Consider the following 15,671-nt stretch of genomic DNA (forward strand, 5'->3'; position numbering starts at 1 on the left):
ATAATGTAAAGCTTTGTATAAGATGGGAAACCACACAAACAGGAGGTGGCAAACTCCTAGGTGACATGGCCAAAGTCTTGTGGCTGATGCCTCCAAGAGTTCAGAATCACTTCAGTCAGGTTAACTTGGGAAACTACAAATTCATTGATTTTGCTAGCTCAGAGAAATTTTGTGAAACTCTACATTGTCTCTCAGTGACAAAACTGCAAACTATCGGTAGTGGCACGCTCTGTGACTGAATGCCTGTTGTCCTTACAGACAGAATTCTGCACACATAACTGAGATTATAACATGCAGAAACAGAGGCAGGAGAAAAAAAATAGAAAAATGCATCTGAGAAGTTACTTATGTTTAATGCTTAAAAGTCTGAATGCACAAACAATAATCTACCATTATAGAAGTACTGGTGGTCAATACAATGCATTAGAACTATGTACAATGACACAGTTTAGTATCAAAATCTTTCTACAATGTAGAGTATTACGAAACTGTTAATGACATCAAACACTAAGCACTTAAGACACCATTTTTTGCTACCACATTTGGAACTTCAATGAACAGTCCATTTTAACTTGCAGCATCAATCCATTTCTAGTATGAAATTAAGTAATTTTCTACTTATACAATAAGATTTATCTACACGGGTCTTTTGATTTTGATCCATAGCAGCAAAGGCACTGTACATCAGCAGATCCACAGACTTAAAGATTTTTTTTAAAGCATTCAAAAAAAAAGTCACAGATCATAGTTTAACAGCAACAACAACAACATAAAAAGATAACACGTTGTCTCTGGCACAATGGCTCAGTCTGCGTCCTTTTTAGGGACATCCAGTCAAGACTTGGATTGAACTGCTGGCGAACAAAGCAAGTCCTTATCCCAATGAGAATCCATTCCTTTTTGTATGTCGGAATGAGTACTCTTGTAAATCCTACCTCAGAGGTCATTGCTTTTGTAGTTTGTATATTGGTAGGCATCCATTCTTATTTCAGTGCAGTTTCCAAAGAACATATCAAATATTTTTCATAATCTCTTGTAATTGAAAAATTGCCCAAAGACACATATCCCCATTTTCAAGGAAACATTGCAAAAGTTTCCAGAAGTAACAAAGGTGATTCTTTGAGGCAACTTACTGTACTCTCTACAATATAACAAAGAGAGGTGTTTATATTAAAAAACCTAGTCTGACACCAAAATGCTTTATGTTTATCAACAGAAAAGCATTGAGAACAAATCTGTACACAAGATGCTATATTAACATTGCAAATATATAAATTAGCACATTCTTACTTAAAGTGAATTTAATTTAGATGTGAACTGAATTTGCCATTCATCACAGGCATGTAGATTACTGGCTACAGTTTGCAATTTCCTAAGTTTCCAAGACTGTCTAAAATAGTTAAGATACAGCATCTTCCCACCAAATATTTATACTGTAATAACACTTAGAGGTCTCATCCAAGAACAGGACTAAAAAATATAACAAAGTTTTTTTTTTTTTTTTTAAATAGAAACTACAAGTCTATTTAGTGTAACTTTAACTATCTCCTGAACATCCTTCTCCAAGATCCCCAATTCATCCACCTGCAAAAACACAAAGTATACAATGCACCTTTCAAACTAAAGCCGGGCCAGGCAGCTTTATTTAGTCAGTTCATTGTTAGAAAGCCTTCTTTAAACAAAATAAATACATTACAGCTATAATACATAATTAAAGAGTCAAGTTCACTGTTAAGTATGCTTATTCCATCTTCTTCCAAGTAGATATCTGACAATTTGGTATCACAAGTTCTTAAAGAGCATTCACAAATCAATACCAAGTTAAGAAGGTAAAAATAAATTCCACAACTGTGATGAGCATTTAAGTTCTCAGTTTAGAAAGAAAAAAAAGGAATATACAGCAAAGTGCTAGGAGAAGGAGTTCTGTCTGCATTCAGATTTGTCTCTAATAAATAACTTCATAGACTGTAGCTTTCTTGTCCCCAGAGCCAGTGACAATGTATTTGTCATCCACAGAGATATCACAGCTAAGCACAGATGAGGATTCTTTGGACTACAAGAAAAAAAAAAAAAAAAAGAAAATTATGCCTTTCCAATCCTTCAATCCAGAAGAGCTTGAAGATTAACTGGAAGAGTTTATAGAGAGGGAATACACCGAAAGCTGATTTAAGTATCAGTACCATAGTGTCAGCTTTTGTTACAAGACTGTTTCTCCAAACTTGTTCCACCTAAAGCTCTATGGCAACAAAAAACAGCAGTGGAAAGGGAAGTGAATGTTATGGACCTAGAGATAATCTATCAATCAAACAAAAAGAAGCTTTCCTTTATATATACTCTACAAGCAATGAGTTTTTATTTATATTTTACACGTTAGCTTTTGCATGAAAATGAATGAAAAGCCATCTTCTTCTTCCCTCCCTTTTTTGTTGTAAACCAGAAATCCGTACAGAGAAGCACTACAAAGCCCTACCCACCCACAGGTATGAAACAAAGATACTCCACAGAAGTAACTATCTCCTCACACTATTTCCCCAACACTGAAGACAAAAGCCTTGCACAAAGGGATTTAAATTATCAGGGACGATGCAAATATGAAAAGATACTGTGGTGGAATAGGATGCGCAACCGTGTACAGCAGGTGAATGGGACACAGGATACACCAGTATGCAGTAGCTCTGTCTCTCCCAGCTTTTCTGACTTTTCTGAGATGATGTGTACATATTGTCACATTTTACTTGCTGTTTTAGTGCATGTTTTCTTTACATAACACACGTCTGCATCCTTTTCTGCCTGCCACTTCAAGAGCTAAACGCTTCCCAAACATGCTAATTTTTTGCCAAGAAACCTCTGCTGCACTGCACAGGGAGTTTCTTTCTCTATCCCTCATTAACAAAGCTGCACTGGGGTTTTAACATCACTTTTAAGGGAGATGTGTTCTTGTTAGGACAATTTGGGCTTTCTGTGGGAGGTAGTTCCAGAGCTGAATAGCCTCCACTAAAAAAACTCAGACCTCAGCTTTCTCATGTCAAGGCAAAATGCACTGTCCCCAAAGGCGGAGACACAGCAGGTATCAGTACAGGTGAGACCTGACCACCTAAACTTGAACACCAGTTACCTTAATTCAAAAAATTCCCAGCCTAAAAGTACCTATAGGTGAAAGAAGAGAAGACCATGCCAAAAATCCCACTTTTCTTTAATGGCACTTCAGTGCCATTAAAATTGCGCACAGAGGGATTAAAGACTACAGAAAGGTTACAACTTCCAGTCACACTCCAGGAGGCTTCTCCATAAAAGGATACATCAGGAGTCTGCCGGTCCAGTCCACTGACTTTACACATTTCATCCAAGAAAAATACTCGTGTTGAATATGACTTTCACTGGTTTAGCTACATTTTGGACCTTCAGTGAATGCTCACCTAAAAACACAACTTGGGTACTGTATTACAGCAATACACAGAAGAAGGTGAGAAAGAAGGGTATTAAAAACAATTTTGGATTAAAGGGCTACTTCATTCTAAGAGCTAAATTACTCAAATGTTAAGGCCAAAAGCGTATCTCTCTTTAATTACAGACAAAGTCTTAAAGGAACATAGTAATTAGCCAAGAATTTCCATTTAAAAACTCTTTAAGCTAATGACAGACCCTGAGATGTGCAGCTCTACTGCACTGTAATGTATGTGGAAAATAGCTTTTAGGAGATTATTACCTGGAATATACTGGCTCCATAAGGTGTTCTCCAGGCATTAAGAAGATTATCTTTTCCAGTGCTTACAAACCATTTGCCTGCAACAGATTGTTTAAATGTTATTGTTACATTTTGTTTTCAAGGAATGCACCCCAAGAAACCGATTAATCCTAAAAACAATGCATTCACACATTAATGAAAAACATATCCAAAGAACAGTCACATTTTCATGTGATTGCACTACAATGTTCGATCACAACAAAAGCAGTTCACACAAAAAGGCAGTCATATAGAATTTTTAAAGTAATTTTAATACTTAAATTTAACATCTAATTTTAAACTATACACCTGCTTTCATTGAAAGGTAATCTTGAACAAATTTCTCAGGAGGGAAAACAGTGGCATAGAAAGATTGGCTTACCACAGTGAGCAAATTTGAGTGACAACACACAGCTCTCATGAAGATGCAGCTGATACTTGTCCGGCTTAGTAACATGCAGCACCTCGACGTTACTGTTCTCCATTCCTACTGCCAACCACTCACCAGTTGGGCAATAGCCGAGTGAGAAGATCTGGAATTAGCACAGCGCATGCTTCAATCAGTAAAGGAATGAGCTTGAGATATTCAAAGCTGACTCTCGCTACACTGTTAACACTATGCAAAACCACATTTTTGTCTACTACAGTTGTAAAAACATGATAATCCAATTACTATAGTATTCAAGATAAATTAGTTCATGTAAACAAAGCTCAATTAAAACTGTAATAGTAAAGCACTGAGTCAAGCTATAAAAGTTAATGTCCTCATTTATCTGACAGCATTTAAAAATATTTTTGTAAAATATTTTTGAACAAGAGTCTCCAGAAATGGGAACAGACTGCACACAGGAACACTTTAATCTGGCAATTTTTTTATAAAAAGGATTCTCCACTATTCTCATGGGAGAAGTACTAATCTGTCAAATGGTCATAATCCAGAAAGATGTTTAGCTGCCACATCAGGAAAAAAAAAAGAAAAAAAGAGTGTGAGACTAAGTGAAAAATTCTTCAGAGTCCTCCTTCAGCCTGCTTTTTTTGCTTTAAAAAAACCAAACCAAAGAAAACCCAAAAGTGCTTATTTTAGAAAACCATGACAGTTTTTTCTTAACATGCCAAAGCTTCTGAGATTGAACCTGTGATGTGAAGTCGTGTTGCTGTAGCTGTCTCCCTTCTCTGAGATCCCAGGATCTGACTGTATTGTCCAAGCCTCCTGTCCATAGTTTGGTGCCATCATTAGAAATGTCAATACAGCTTGCTCCATCCGTGTGGCCCTGAAATTGCCTGAAAATATTGAAAGAAGGTATGCATATTCTCACACTGGGAAGAGTCAGATCTGAGCAGGTATACAAAACACCTCCTTTATCTTTCAGTCCCTGACATGCAGCCATTAAAACCAACACTAACATAGATTCCAATAGCAATCTGAGATTAATATAAACTCTGGGACGACCATGTGAGTTTTGTGATGAATTGATGAAGTAATCAGGCCAGACAGCCAAGTGCTAATTTGATTTCAAAAAGCACACTTTACGAGTCAGATACTCTGGGGATCTTTGCTGCTGACTGTGTGGTACCCACTATTCAACTGAAAATACCCTCACTCCCCCCAAAGGAATGTAGCATGATCATCAAAATTCACTTGGTTTAAGAAGAATCTGCAGGTCACCAACAAAGTCGGAAGAAAAAGCAGTCTAAATGGGAACACCAGGGAGTAAAAGCCTGCCTTTACATCCAATACTGATATATTACATATAACGACATGCACACAGTGCAGTGCATAGAGAAGCTTTGTATGACTGCCTCCTAGCTTACTGTACATTAGTGTTGAGCAGGATCACATACTCCTAAGATGCTAAGTTTGCAATGCAGTAATTTACACACATCTTTACCCAAGGCATATTTGCCGGAGCACTGATTAAAGAGATTGGAGTGTGAGCACAGTGTATTGCATGGAAACAAAGAAAACCATCTGTTCAAAGAACCTACATCAGTGTCAACACCAGCTGATCTAAGGAAATTATAGTTATGGGCTGCTCAACAGGCCTGGAATTATGAAACTCTCAAAACCTATAAACAATGATATAGACTTTTGTCAAAGTATTACCATGGCTATTGCGTAGCAGTGAAATACTGGAAGCAGCTATGCAAACACCATGGAGAAAACAGCGTATGTACGCAGAAGAGCATGTAAGGCCATGTCTAATTAATTCTTCACAACCTGATGATCCAGTTCTGTCGACCTACCTTACTAAAGTCTGGTTATGCAGATCCCACACTGCAATGTTCCCATCGCTACAGCAAGAGAAGCAGACCTTGGAATCAGGGCTGATAGCTAGAGCATAGCAAGCCGGAGCAGAAGATGTCAGCTCTGCTTTGATGCGAGGAGTTGGAGCTGCCAGGTCCCAAATGGATAACGTGCTGGCTTCCCCACCAACAATCAGGGTGCGGCCATCGGGGAGCAATCTGCAGGAACGGATGTAGTTGTCTCTGTTCTGTGGAGACAGAAGCCATCAAGAGATTACTCATGAGGAAAGGAAAACAGCATTAACATGAGAGCAGAAATCCATAAAAGTATTGTATTCCCTCCTGGTTTTAATGAGCCATTTATACTTATGACAATGATAAAGTGTATTAATGCCAGAAAATTACATGACATTAGGGAAGTACTTAAACTTGATCTACAAAATTCAGTAGTGAGAGATATTTAATCTTAATTAGCATCAAAATGCAAAGAGCTGAACCCAGCCCAAAACAATTCAAGATAGCTGTATTCAACAGCTTGTGTAGAAAGTTACATTTTCATACTCTGTTTATTTCAGCACATTAACCTCTTGGCATGGGGGAGTACCAAATTCCCTGCACACTCCCCCCGCCTCTGTTCCAGTGAGACTTGCTGCCACATTTAGGAGATGTCAGAGGAAAATGTTTGGGCAATTTTCTTCATTTGTGTAGCAACTTGTGTAGCAATTCACTATGTGTCTACATGTGCTGCAGTTCTCATTTTACTGCCTCTGTCACAAGAAGCAACATCTTACCAAGAACTGGTAAATGACATGAGAAAAGCTGCTAACAATGGTTCATCTTGTTAACACATTCAAATAATTTGTGAGTAACACTCAGGGATATTTTTAATCATCACATTAAGACAGGGCAATGCATTCACACACATACACAGACACAAATTACGTGACACAATCTTCAAATACTCTTGGAGAATACAGCTGCAAGACAGCAATTTTTAGCATCATAGGATATCAAGCTTTAAGACTGTCAACAAATGTCACAAGTTTATAAACAGTATTTGCTGTGCTGTCTTTGATCTTTCCCCCTACCAATACAATTTTAGGATATTAAAGAAGTTTTGATTCATTGGGGGCAAAAACCACAAGTACGACAAGGAATATACTTCAAACTCAGTTCTCAAAGAAACGAAATTACAAATGAAATATCAAGCTTCGATACCAATGACAGCACTCAAATAGCCACTGGTTTTTTGTACCTTAATGGTAACATTTCAATCTTAACACAATCTGCTATCTTCTTCCACTGTCATATGCTGCTGATCACCTACCAGGCAGTCCAGCTGAGAGACAGGGCTCTTGTTGCCAGGGTGGCTGATGTCCCAGACTTTGACGCACCCCTTCCCACCCGTGTACACATGTCTCGTGGGGTTGCTGATGGTAACTGCGCACACCACTTCCCCGTGGTTCAGAGTGTTGATCTGACGGGCATGGCGAGGGATTCCTGGACCGATGAGGGCATCAGGAGGGAAAGGAACCGGCTGCATCTGACCATCTGCACTTACATGAAATGAGTATGCTCTGAGGTGGAAAAAAAAAAGATAGGGGGAGATTTAATAAGTTTTTCTTGAAGCCTATTTAAGAAAACATAATTAAAGGTGTGTTTCCATTGCGGGCATTCAGATTGTGCACTCAGCTACTTTTGCATCTTTTTAACTATGTGAAGAAGAAATTATTTATTTATCTATAGCATGGCCCTCAAAGCATAAACTTAGGTACTCTTCTTTTAATGTGGAAAGTCAAGCACCATCTACCAATCAAATGAGCTTTTACAACACATGCAATGATGATTTCTGGCATGAGTGAGGATACAGGATGCTACTCTTAAACCTGGGGCACGGGGAGACCACCACATGCACAGAAGGGAAGAAAGGTCAGGTCAGTGCCCCCTGGAAGACAGAAATAGTTGGCTGGCTGCTGCAGAGCATGGAAGGTAGCTGAGTGCCAGGGGACATTTGGTTGCTCCCTTACTGACTCTAATGTGCAAAATTCAGCTGGACTGCTGCCAAGCTGCCCTGAATGCACCACAGGTCCCGTGCCCCTTGAGCGAAACCGCCCAGCACTGTACCTTACGGTGCAGTGAAACCTCCACCGTCAAGAAGTTAAGTCTTCAAGGCACGGTTGCTGACATCTGACATGACAGACCAGCAAAAATGCACCGGAATTTTTTTCCTTCTTTTGGGCTAGCTATATATATTTTTTTTTTTTGTGTGTGTGTGTGGACCTGACACAACAACTACAAATCCCAGTTTCTCTTGCCAGAATCAGGGCTCTCACTGAGAAAGAATGTGTTGTGTGACTGCCAGTTATGCCACCTGTGAATAACCTATCAACAACTTTATCTCAAAGTATTTTCCAGGGAGAACAGTTAGGTTGTGAAATTGTCTTGTTCTGAGATGCTACCTGACACATCACATCTATTACACGAGCACAAACTTTACAAGAGGGTTCACCTAAACATAACAAGGTATGCTTAAAGGAAAGCTTTAATTTCCTTAGACCTAAAAAATTCTCATAGTACTGATGAAAAATCCACTGTCACAATGGTGGGATGAGAATAGCTTACAAAAAAAATCATTTTATGAGAATACTTAGGAAGATCACTTCCTTAATTGTTGCTTCAAAGTCACTCAAGAAGGCAGTCTTCAGAATTCAACTACTGAATTTGTTATTTAAGATTCATAGTGCATTAACACTGGAACAATAATTTTCAGTGGGACAAAATGCAACTGCATTTTCACCTTTCTGCCCTATTCCCAGAGCTTTACATACTCTTCTCATCCTGTGCTCTGCTCCTTGTTCTGGCAGGTCTGAGTGACAGATCGTATCATCACTCTCCATTTTTTGACATTAAACACATTCAGAAAAGGGTAGGACAGATTTCTGTGGTTGTCAGAAGCAGCAAACTGCCTATATGAGTAGAATTAGGGTTCAATTATCACTGCAGAAAACTGAAATATCTTCCTCTTATCTCCCTAATTTCTGTTTGCTGCAGTAAGGTACTGAAAAAAGCAACTGATGGTCACCTGAAATCTCTAACAAACCAAGTGGAACTTCATTATCATCTTTTCTGATTTCTGTATGCAGTCACTCTCTGCAGAGCCATGTTGAGCACTGATGATACTTTTATCAGCCAAAGTGATTTTTAGCATGCTTGTAAGTATACAGATCTGGAGTGATCTGTGACTACATTATTCTCACTCAATTCATTACTCCATACCAGCACGTGTGATTAAAACGTTGCTTTGTTGCTTGGTTTGGTTTTGTGGGGGTTGAGTGGTTTTGGTTTTTTTTTCACTCTGAGAACTAACACCACATGTTGCTTATTTGAAGTACTCTAAATATCTTACAAATATCTGACACAGTAAACACCTGGTAAGCACTTTTTTCTTCTTTTCACATTAGCTACCTTTTCTATTTATATACCGTACAATCCTTGGCGTTTTGATGTATCTCCAAAGTGAAAAGAGACTTATTAGGGGCCAGATCCCTAATGTGCTACACACTGCCTGTTCCCTTTCAACAGACACTCAACAGCGTGGAGAATTTACACAACTTTTGCTCTAAGGGAAAATGAAGAGTAAATGAGAAAGCAACAATCCTGAATGATCGCTGTGAAAAGTACCGCACTTAAGATGAAGAAAAATCAATGCAATTATGCTCAAACAACCACAGATTTCAAAGCTTTCAGGCCCTGCGGCTGACAAATGACAGCTACATTTACATGTTTAAAACAGTCATCAATGTAACAACAACATTCAAAAACCTTGGAGATGCACCACAATTGAACTAGATTGATTTCAGTTTGCCTCACTTTTTACTCCCCCCATCTCTAACATGAGTGAGATGTGAGCCAGTGAGCAGGAAGGTCTCCACACCCCTGGTATTGCTGTTCCTCAGACTACAGCAAGCAAAGCCTGGTAGAGCCAGTCACCCTTCCTTCTGGGCGACCGACTCCACCAAGGATGAACTTGAACCCATTGAACATTTGAACATTACCTCAACGCATTTCTAAGTGCCTGCCGCAATATGTAGGATGAAGATCTGTGCCCCACAGAATTATTAATGCAAGCTGCTGGTCCAGAAGCTGCTGCACACTCATTTCCATACTTGCCTTACGCAGCCACCTAACAGGGCGGTGCAACAAGCAGAAAAGTCAACTTGAGGTGGTAACTGGTGTGTGATGTCTGAGAGAGCTGGACATGGTTTACAATTTGCGTGACACATATGTACAAGAGGAGTTACAGGCACTAGGACTGATCGCTTGTCACCATGCTATATTATTAAACCTGCATGTACACAAGCTCACTGGCAGGTAAGAGTATGCATTTACTCACGTGCATACAAGTGTGTGAATATTCCCCAGCCACTCCATCACAAACACGTTCATATGTACAAGAGTGAGAGACGGAAGGACACAAACATCCCCTGCCCTTCAAACTCTCCAGTATTAGCTGGTCACAGTTTCCCACAAGTGTCACGCAAGAAATGGCACTGGAGGACCCTTACATAAAATCTGGATCAATATGGTTTGCATCGCTGTTTTATTTTTCCCCTCTCTAATTCAAGAGGGATGTGAGCAGAGAGTCCTTCATATCTGTGTAATTCTTTTTCTGAGGCTCACAACAAGCAAAGCCTGGTACAGCAGGTCACCTTTTACAGTCAGTTCCATCAAGGATGAATTTGAACATTATGATACAATAATTCTTTCCAGTATTTTCAATCAAACAAAACATGTCAGTGTTCCTTTCTCTGCACACTCCTTTTTATAACAGATGATAAGTTTCCAAGTAATTGCAAGGGTTTTGTGAACAAAGAAATAATTTTTTTAAAGTGAGTGGAGTACAGTAGAGATGGAAAGCTAAGATCCCGTTCCAGTTTGCGTTTCCATATAAGACCAACCAGTCAGATTCGGCATGTAACACCTCAAAGTTCAGCTCATTTTTCCATTTATTTCTGTCTCCTTTGCCCTATATCACCCAGTCCTTGTCAGCTGCTATTAGTCTTCATAACAAATTTGCAAATGCAACTTTAAGATTAAACAGTGTTTCTCCTGCCCTCACCAAAGAGCTATACTTATTTCTATTCACACAACAGTTTTCAGTAGCTAAGGGGAATTCCAACTGGCAAGGGAACACAACTTCAACATATGACTGACTTTTAAAGTTGAACGTTTGATACTCACGGTTTCCCTCCTGGGATGCCTGTGAGATTGGGAGGGATGCCTGGGACTCGCATGTGATGATGTGGATCAAAACCAACCTATAGTTTTCCCCAAGCAAAACAAAAAGGTGTATTAAAGATGGAGTTAGGCAAAGGAAGACTGTTTAATTCATGTTCTCCCCAGCATACTCCCCAAATTACAAAGAGACTGAACTAGATTTAACCCCGCAGGTCTTAATATAAACTGCTCTCAACACCAAACGCACTAGCAGCAAACACTTACCACCGGAGATCTCCCATAAGCTGCCGCTGCTGCTGCTGCTGCAGCTGCTGCACTCATTTGAGGGGAAATATTGTGTAGACCGGCATAGGCAGCCCCAGGGCTGGTCAGCTCTCCGTTCATACCAGCATGTGGCACGATCCCAAACGGAGTAGGATAAGGACATGGCACCGCCATAGGTGTCCTTAAACCTGAAGCTATTAAGGGCAAAAAGAGAGAAGTCACACAGCCAGCCCAGACCCATCAGATGAAATGTGAGTTTGGCAAACAGTAATATATATATATATATATACACACGCTGTATTAAAGTGCTGAAGAACCAGCTCAGCATCCAGTTTAAGCAGCTGTAATATACTGCCTCATCACTGTAGATGGGAGCCTGGCTAGGGACAAATGGCCACCATTTCACATCATTGAAATATACGGACACTAACCTAGCGGGTCCACACCTGGGGGTTTGCCAGGCACTGGCCTCAGTCCAGGAGTGGAGTTGCTGCCTGGAGTTGGGGCATCAGTCCGTGGAGTTGGGGTATTTGATTTGGACACAGGAGTGGTAGATTTCTCATTCTAATCACCAAAAAGGAAAAAGAAAGACAGTTTGTTAGTTGTTTTATTTTTTTTAGCTAGTGGTTGGAAAGAGAGCCGATGACAACCAGAGTGTGCGTGACTAATGATATTTAGCTTTTGGGTTTGGGTTTCAACAGTCCCTGGCAATGAAGAGAAGCTGCGGAGATACTGAAAAAGATGGAATGGCTTTGGGAAGTAACTACAGCCTTCACGGCTTTCCTCGTGAGGGGCATCCATATGATTCAGAATGAGGTCAATGACTGAACATCATTGCCGTCTAACAATTACATTAGCAGCATATATGAAATTTGTCGGTGGTCTCACTCTGCTCATGTTGGACCTGCTCCCATTAAGATTATGAGTTTCTGTGAGAGGCCACTGCTGGGTGGACAAGAAGACCAGGAAAAAAACCCACAACTGACCAACAACTCATGCCCAAACATGGTGCTGGGAACACAGGACAGAGACAGTGATGGATATAAAGTCACGAACTGTGCAGTGCCGCTCTTGTGACAAGCTTGTTCATAAGACAAACCCCTGACTCCCAGGCCTGAACCTGTCATTCCATCACCTTTTCTGAGCACTACATTCACTTTAGGCTTTCTTTTTATTTATTTTACTTCTTTAAATAATTGCGTACCCTGACCTGTGAAGAACTGAGAGGGGAGTTACTGTGCAGCTCAGGAAGGTGATTAACTGTGGTCACAAACAGGAAAGGAAAGAACACCCCCAACTTGCAGGCAGCTCTTTTTTTGCATTGTGATTTGTGATGCAAGTCAAGGAAGGCTCTTGTAAATGACAGATTACTTTTTAGATAGAAAATAAAAATTATTGTTGTTGTATATGGCCTGGTAATTCAAACAAAGCTAACAACCAAATCACATCCAAGCAGGGAACTGAATTTGCTATAAACCACAGCACAGGAAAACAGCTCAAGCAACCCCTGTGTACTTTTATTTATTCTCAGAATGGCAGTTTTTCATATTGGGGAGGAGAAAAACATCTCTCAGCATAGCACATCTATCATCTACCCACACCACCAGTGAAAGTAACCTCTTCCTATCCCAAAAAAAAGGCTGTGGACTTTCTCCTTACTATTTTATTAAATTCCCTTGAAGAGATAAATTAAACAAATGTTAAATTGATGGTTCATAGTGCTTTACTGATAGCTGTGGAAATCCAAATTGTGTCCAGACAGAAATCCAATAAGCATGTGTTTCAGCATATGATCATGGGTCAGGAGCATTTTGAAGCACTTACAAGGCTAAGTTCTTTGGATTTGGAGGAAGGAGTACTGCTGGAGGATGCAATAGATGCTGGACTAATTGGTGCATCTTTCTTCAGCAGCCGAGTCTTGTCCAAGCCATTCTCCCGTGGAGAGTGTGCTGGGCTCCCCCGGGGAGAGGAAGGATCCTAAACATCAGCAACATGGGTTAGTATAAAAACTTCATACTAGCCACTAGTGCTTGTCTTGAGCAATTCTCACTTTGGAATGAAGATCTGTCATAGAAAGTGACATCTTCCTTCAGTTCTTAATTGATTTAGCTGAAAATATTGTAAAATTGAGATGGATAATGAAAGACAACTTTTTTTTTTTTTTAAGAAAGTCTTAAAATTTCATGCCATTAACCACGAAAAATAATATTAAAAATCTTTGGATATTGAAATAGGCAAGTAAATCTCATTTGTCAGGTGATAGATTGAAAAGGTTTGAGGCACTTGGCAGGCCTATTAAGTTCACATATGAAGTCATGGCCAGACTGAAAGAAAACACAGATACCGTTACAAGCTGCATCTTATCTGCTGTGCTGGCCAGGCTTCAAATACCTCTAGCAGACTTTTGGTTCATATAAGAAACAAAAAGGTCCTTTGTAGAAATAAGTGTTACAGATCTGATTTGCATTCTAAAGAAAGACGACCTGACTGGATTCCCTCAGGCATTTCAAGCTCCTTTATGAAGGCAAAGGCTGTAATCTTATTCATATACCCAGTACGCACAGAAACCACTGAGGACACCCCCACCACCACCACTGTAAGGTAGAAAAACCACCATTGTGTATACCTCATTGGAAACATCAACTACCAAGTTGTCATCACTCTTTTCACCATCACTGTCCTGCAATGACAAGTCACAATGTGTTAAAACCATTTATTTAATATCGCAATGTCTCTTAAGTACTAAGAAAAAATAAACCAATGAAATGCAAGGCTGCTCAGAACTATGCAACGTAGCATTTACTTTTACCAAGCTTGTGGTAATACAATTATAATATTTAGGTCACCTATAGGGGCTTCTGCTTAACAGGTTGCCACAGCTACAACATTCTTCCCAGTTGTCACACTGATGAACAAGGACACAGGATGAAAATCCTCATCCGAAGTTGCACTACACTGAGAAGCAGAGCCACGCTAGAGTCCAGATCTACCAAGTCCCAGCCTAATGCTCAGTCCTCTTGTCACATGCCTTCCAGGTGCTCTGTATTTATATTGTTAAAAACCCTATCAGTCCTACACACCAAAACCTTCCACCCAGCACAGATGTTAGAGGCAGGCAGTAAGAACCTGTTAAAAATCTGACCCTCAATTTTAGTATGTTAAGTGGCAGGAATCAGGTGAAATTACAGAGGAACACTTTCGTTCGATAACACACAATGTAGACAATTTACTCACATAACGAGCTGCTATTTCCTTCTCTTCTGTTTTCTGTTTTTTACTATCTGAAGAATAATCTGTTGAATTTCTGTGCTTTTCTGCTGTTCTGAAACTGGCTGAGGGAGATACAGAAGAGCTCTGCAGTCAGAAGAGAGATGAAGAAAACATCATCAGATGCTTATTCAAAACAGTGGTTCATTTGTCACTATCCCTCAATACAACTTAACCCAATAATATGATTTGGAGTTGTTCTCACAGATAGCACTTTGGTTTTTAATCAGTGATAGCTACCCAGCAAGTATCTGGTATTAAAAGTGCACAATGCACTGCAAGAGACAGATAAAGGCAATCAGCTGACAGATCATAGTTGCCATCTGCAGTGTCAACGGGATGAATGTAGAGCTACTTTGGACCATTTTATGATTAATGTGCATTGCCCTGGTTTTGGCTTGTTTCCTCTACAAATACACAGGGTTAAATCAATAATCCCTGAAGAGGGGGGTGGGTGTGTATCTGTATGTGTTTGCCTGTGTAAATCAAGAAGAACAAAGTGGGTCAAGGTAAGTCACACTTCAGCAAACGTTTGAATGGAGATTTCTAGCAAAGAAAGAAGCAAGCTCCTGACCAGTCTCAAAGCAGGACAGAACAGGGGAAAACACCTAAACTTATTTAGTCATTTTATTTTGGCGCCTTTTACAACTACAGGCTGTGCCTGCAGTAGACAGTAACACAATGCAGTGGCTTACTAAGTCACTTGTCATTCTGCAGCCCTTGCTTAGTAATGATCATTAAAGAGCATGCGTACAGAAGAGGAGAGAAAGGAAGATATTATGTACTTTATGCACTGTCATCCAGCAATTCTGCTCTACTCCTTTAAACAAGGCAAGCAACATTTATCAACTCCTACCATATTTCCAAAGCTTGGTGGAGCCTGTATGTTAGTATACAAAAAGGGAAGTAATGAAAGATGCAAAGTTCCCTCTGG

At 39.8% G+C, this 15,671-nt stretch overlaps 1 protein-coding gene across 4 annotated transcripts in view; it reads right to left on the minus strand.

Annotated features, from left to right (window-relative positions):
* Positions 1–334: 334 nt before the first annotated feature.
* The window catches only part of TLE4 (TLE family member 4, transcriptional corepressor), a 100,304-nt gene continuing 84,967 nt past the window's right edge, over positions 335–15,671 (minus strand). For 3 of the 4 annotated variants that reach the window (XM_030004660.2, XM_030004658.2, XM_030004657.2), the window contains 12 exons: positions 14,705–14,824; positions 14,097–14,150; positions 13,295–13,447; positions 11,902–12,034; positions 11,471–11,664; positions 11,210–11,286; positions 7,296–7,545; positions 5,969–6,216; positions 4,858–5,005; positions 4,107–4,257; positions 3,707–3,783; positions 335–2,053 (listed from right to left, as the gene is read on the minus strand). In XM_030004660.2, coding sequence (XP_029860520.1) covers positions 1,946–2,053; positions 3,707–3,783; positions 4,107–4,257; positions 4,858–5,005; positions 5,969–6,216; positions 7,296–7,545; positions 11,210–11,286; positions 11,471–11,664; positions 11,902–12,034; positions 13,295–13,447; positions 14,097–14,150; positions 14,705–14,824 — 1,713 coding nt within the window. In that variant the 3' untranslated portion in view covers positions 335–1,945. The remainder of the gene's footprint in view (positions 2,054–3,706; positions 3,784–4,106; positions 4,258–4,857; positions 5,006–5,968; positions 6,217–7,295; positions 7,546–11,209; positions 11,287–11,470; positions 11,665–11,901; positions 12,035–13,294; positions 13,448–14,096; positions 14,151–14,704; positions 14,825–15,671) is intronic. The other variant, XM_030004659.2, reaches the window with a different exon arrangement.

The sequence above is a fragment of the Aquila chrysaetos genome, chromosome Z (assembly GCF_900496995.4).
Source record: "Aquila chrysaetos chrysaetos chromosome Z, bAquChr1.4, whole genome shotgun sequence".
Taxonomy (NCBI): Eukaryota; Metazoa; Chordata; class Aves; order Accipitriformes; family Accipitridae; genus Aquila; species Aquila chrysaetos.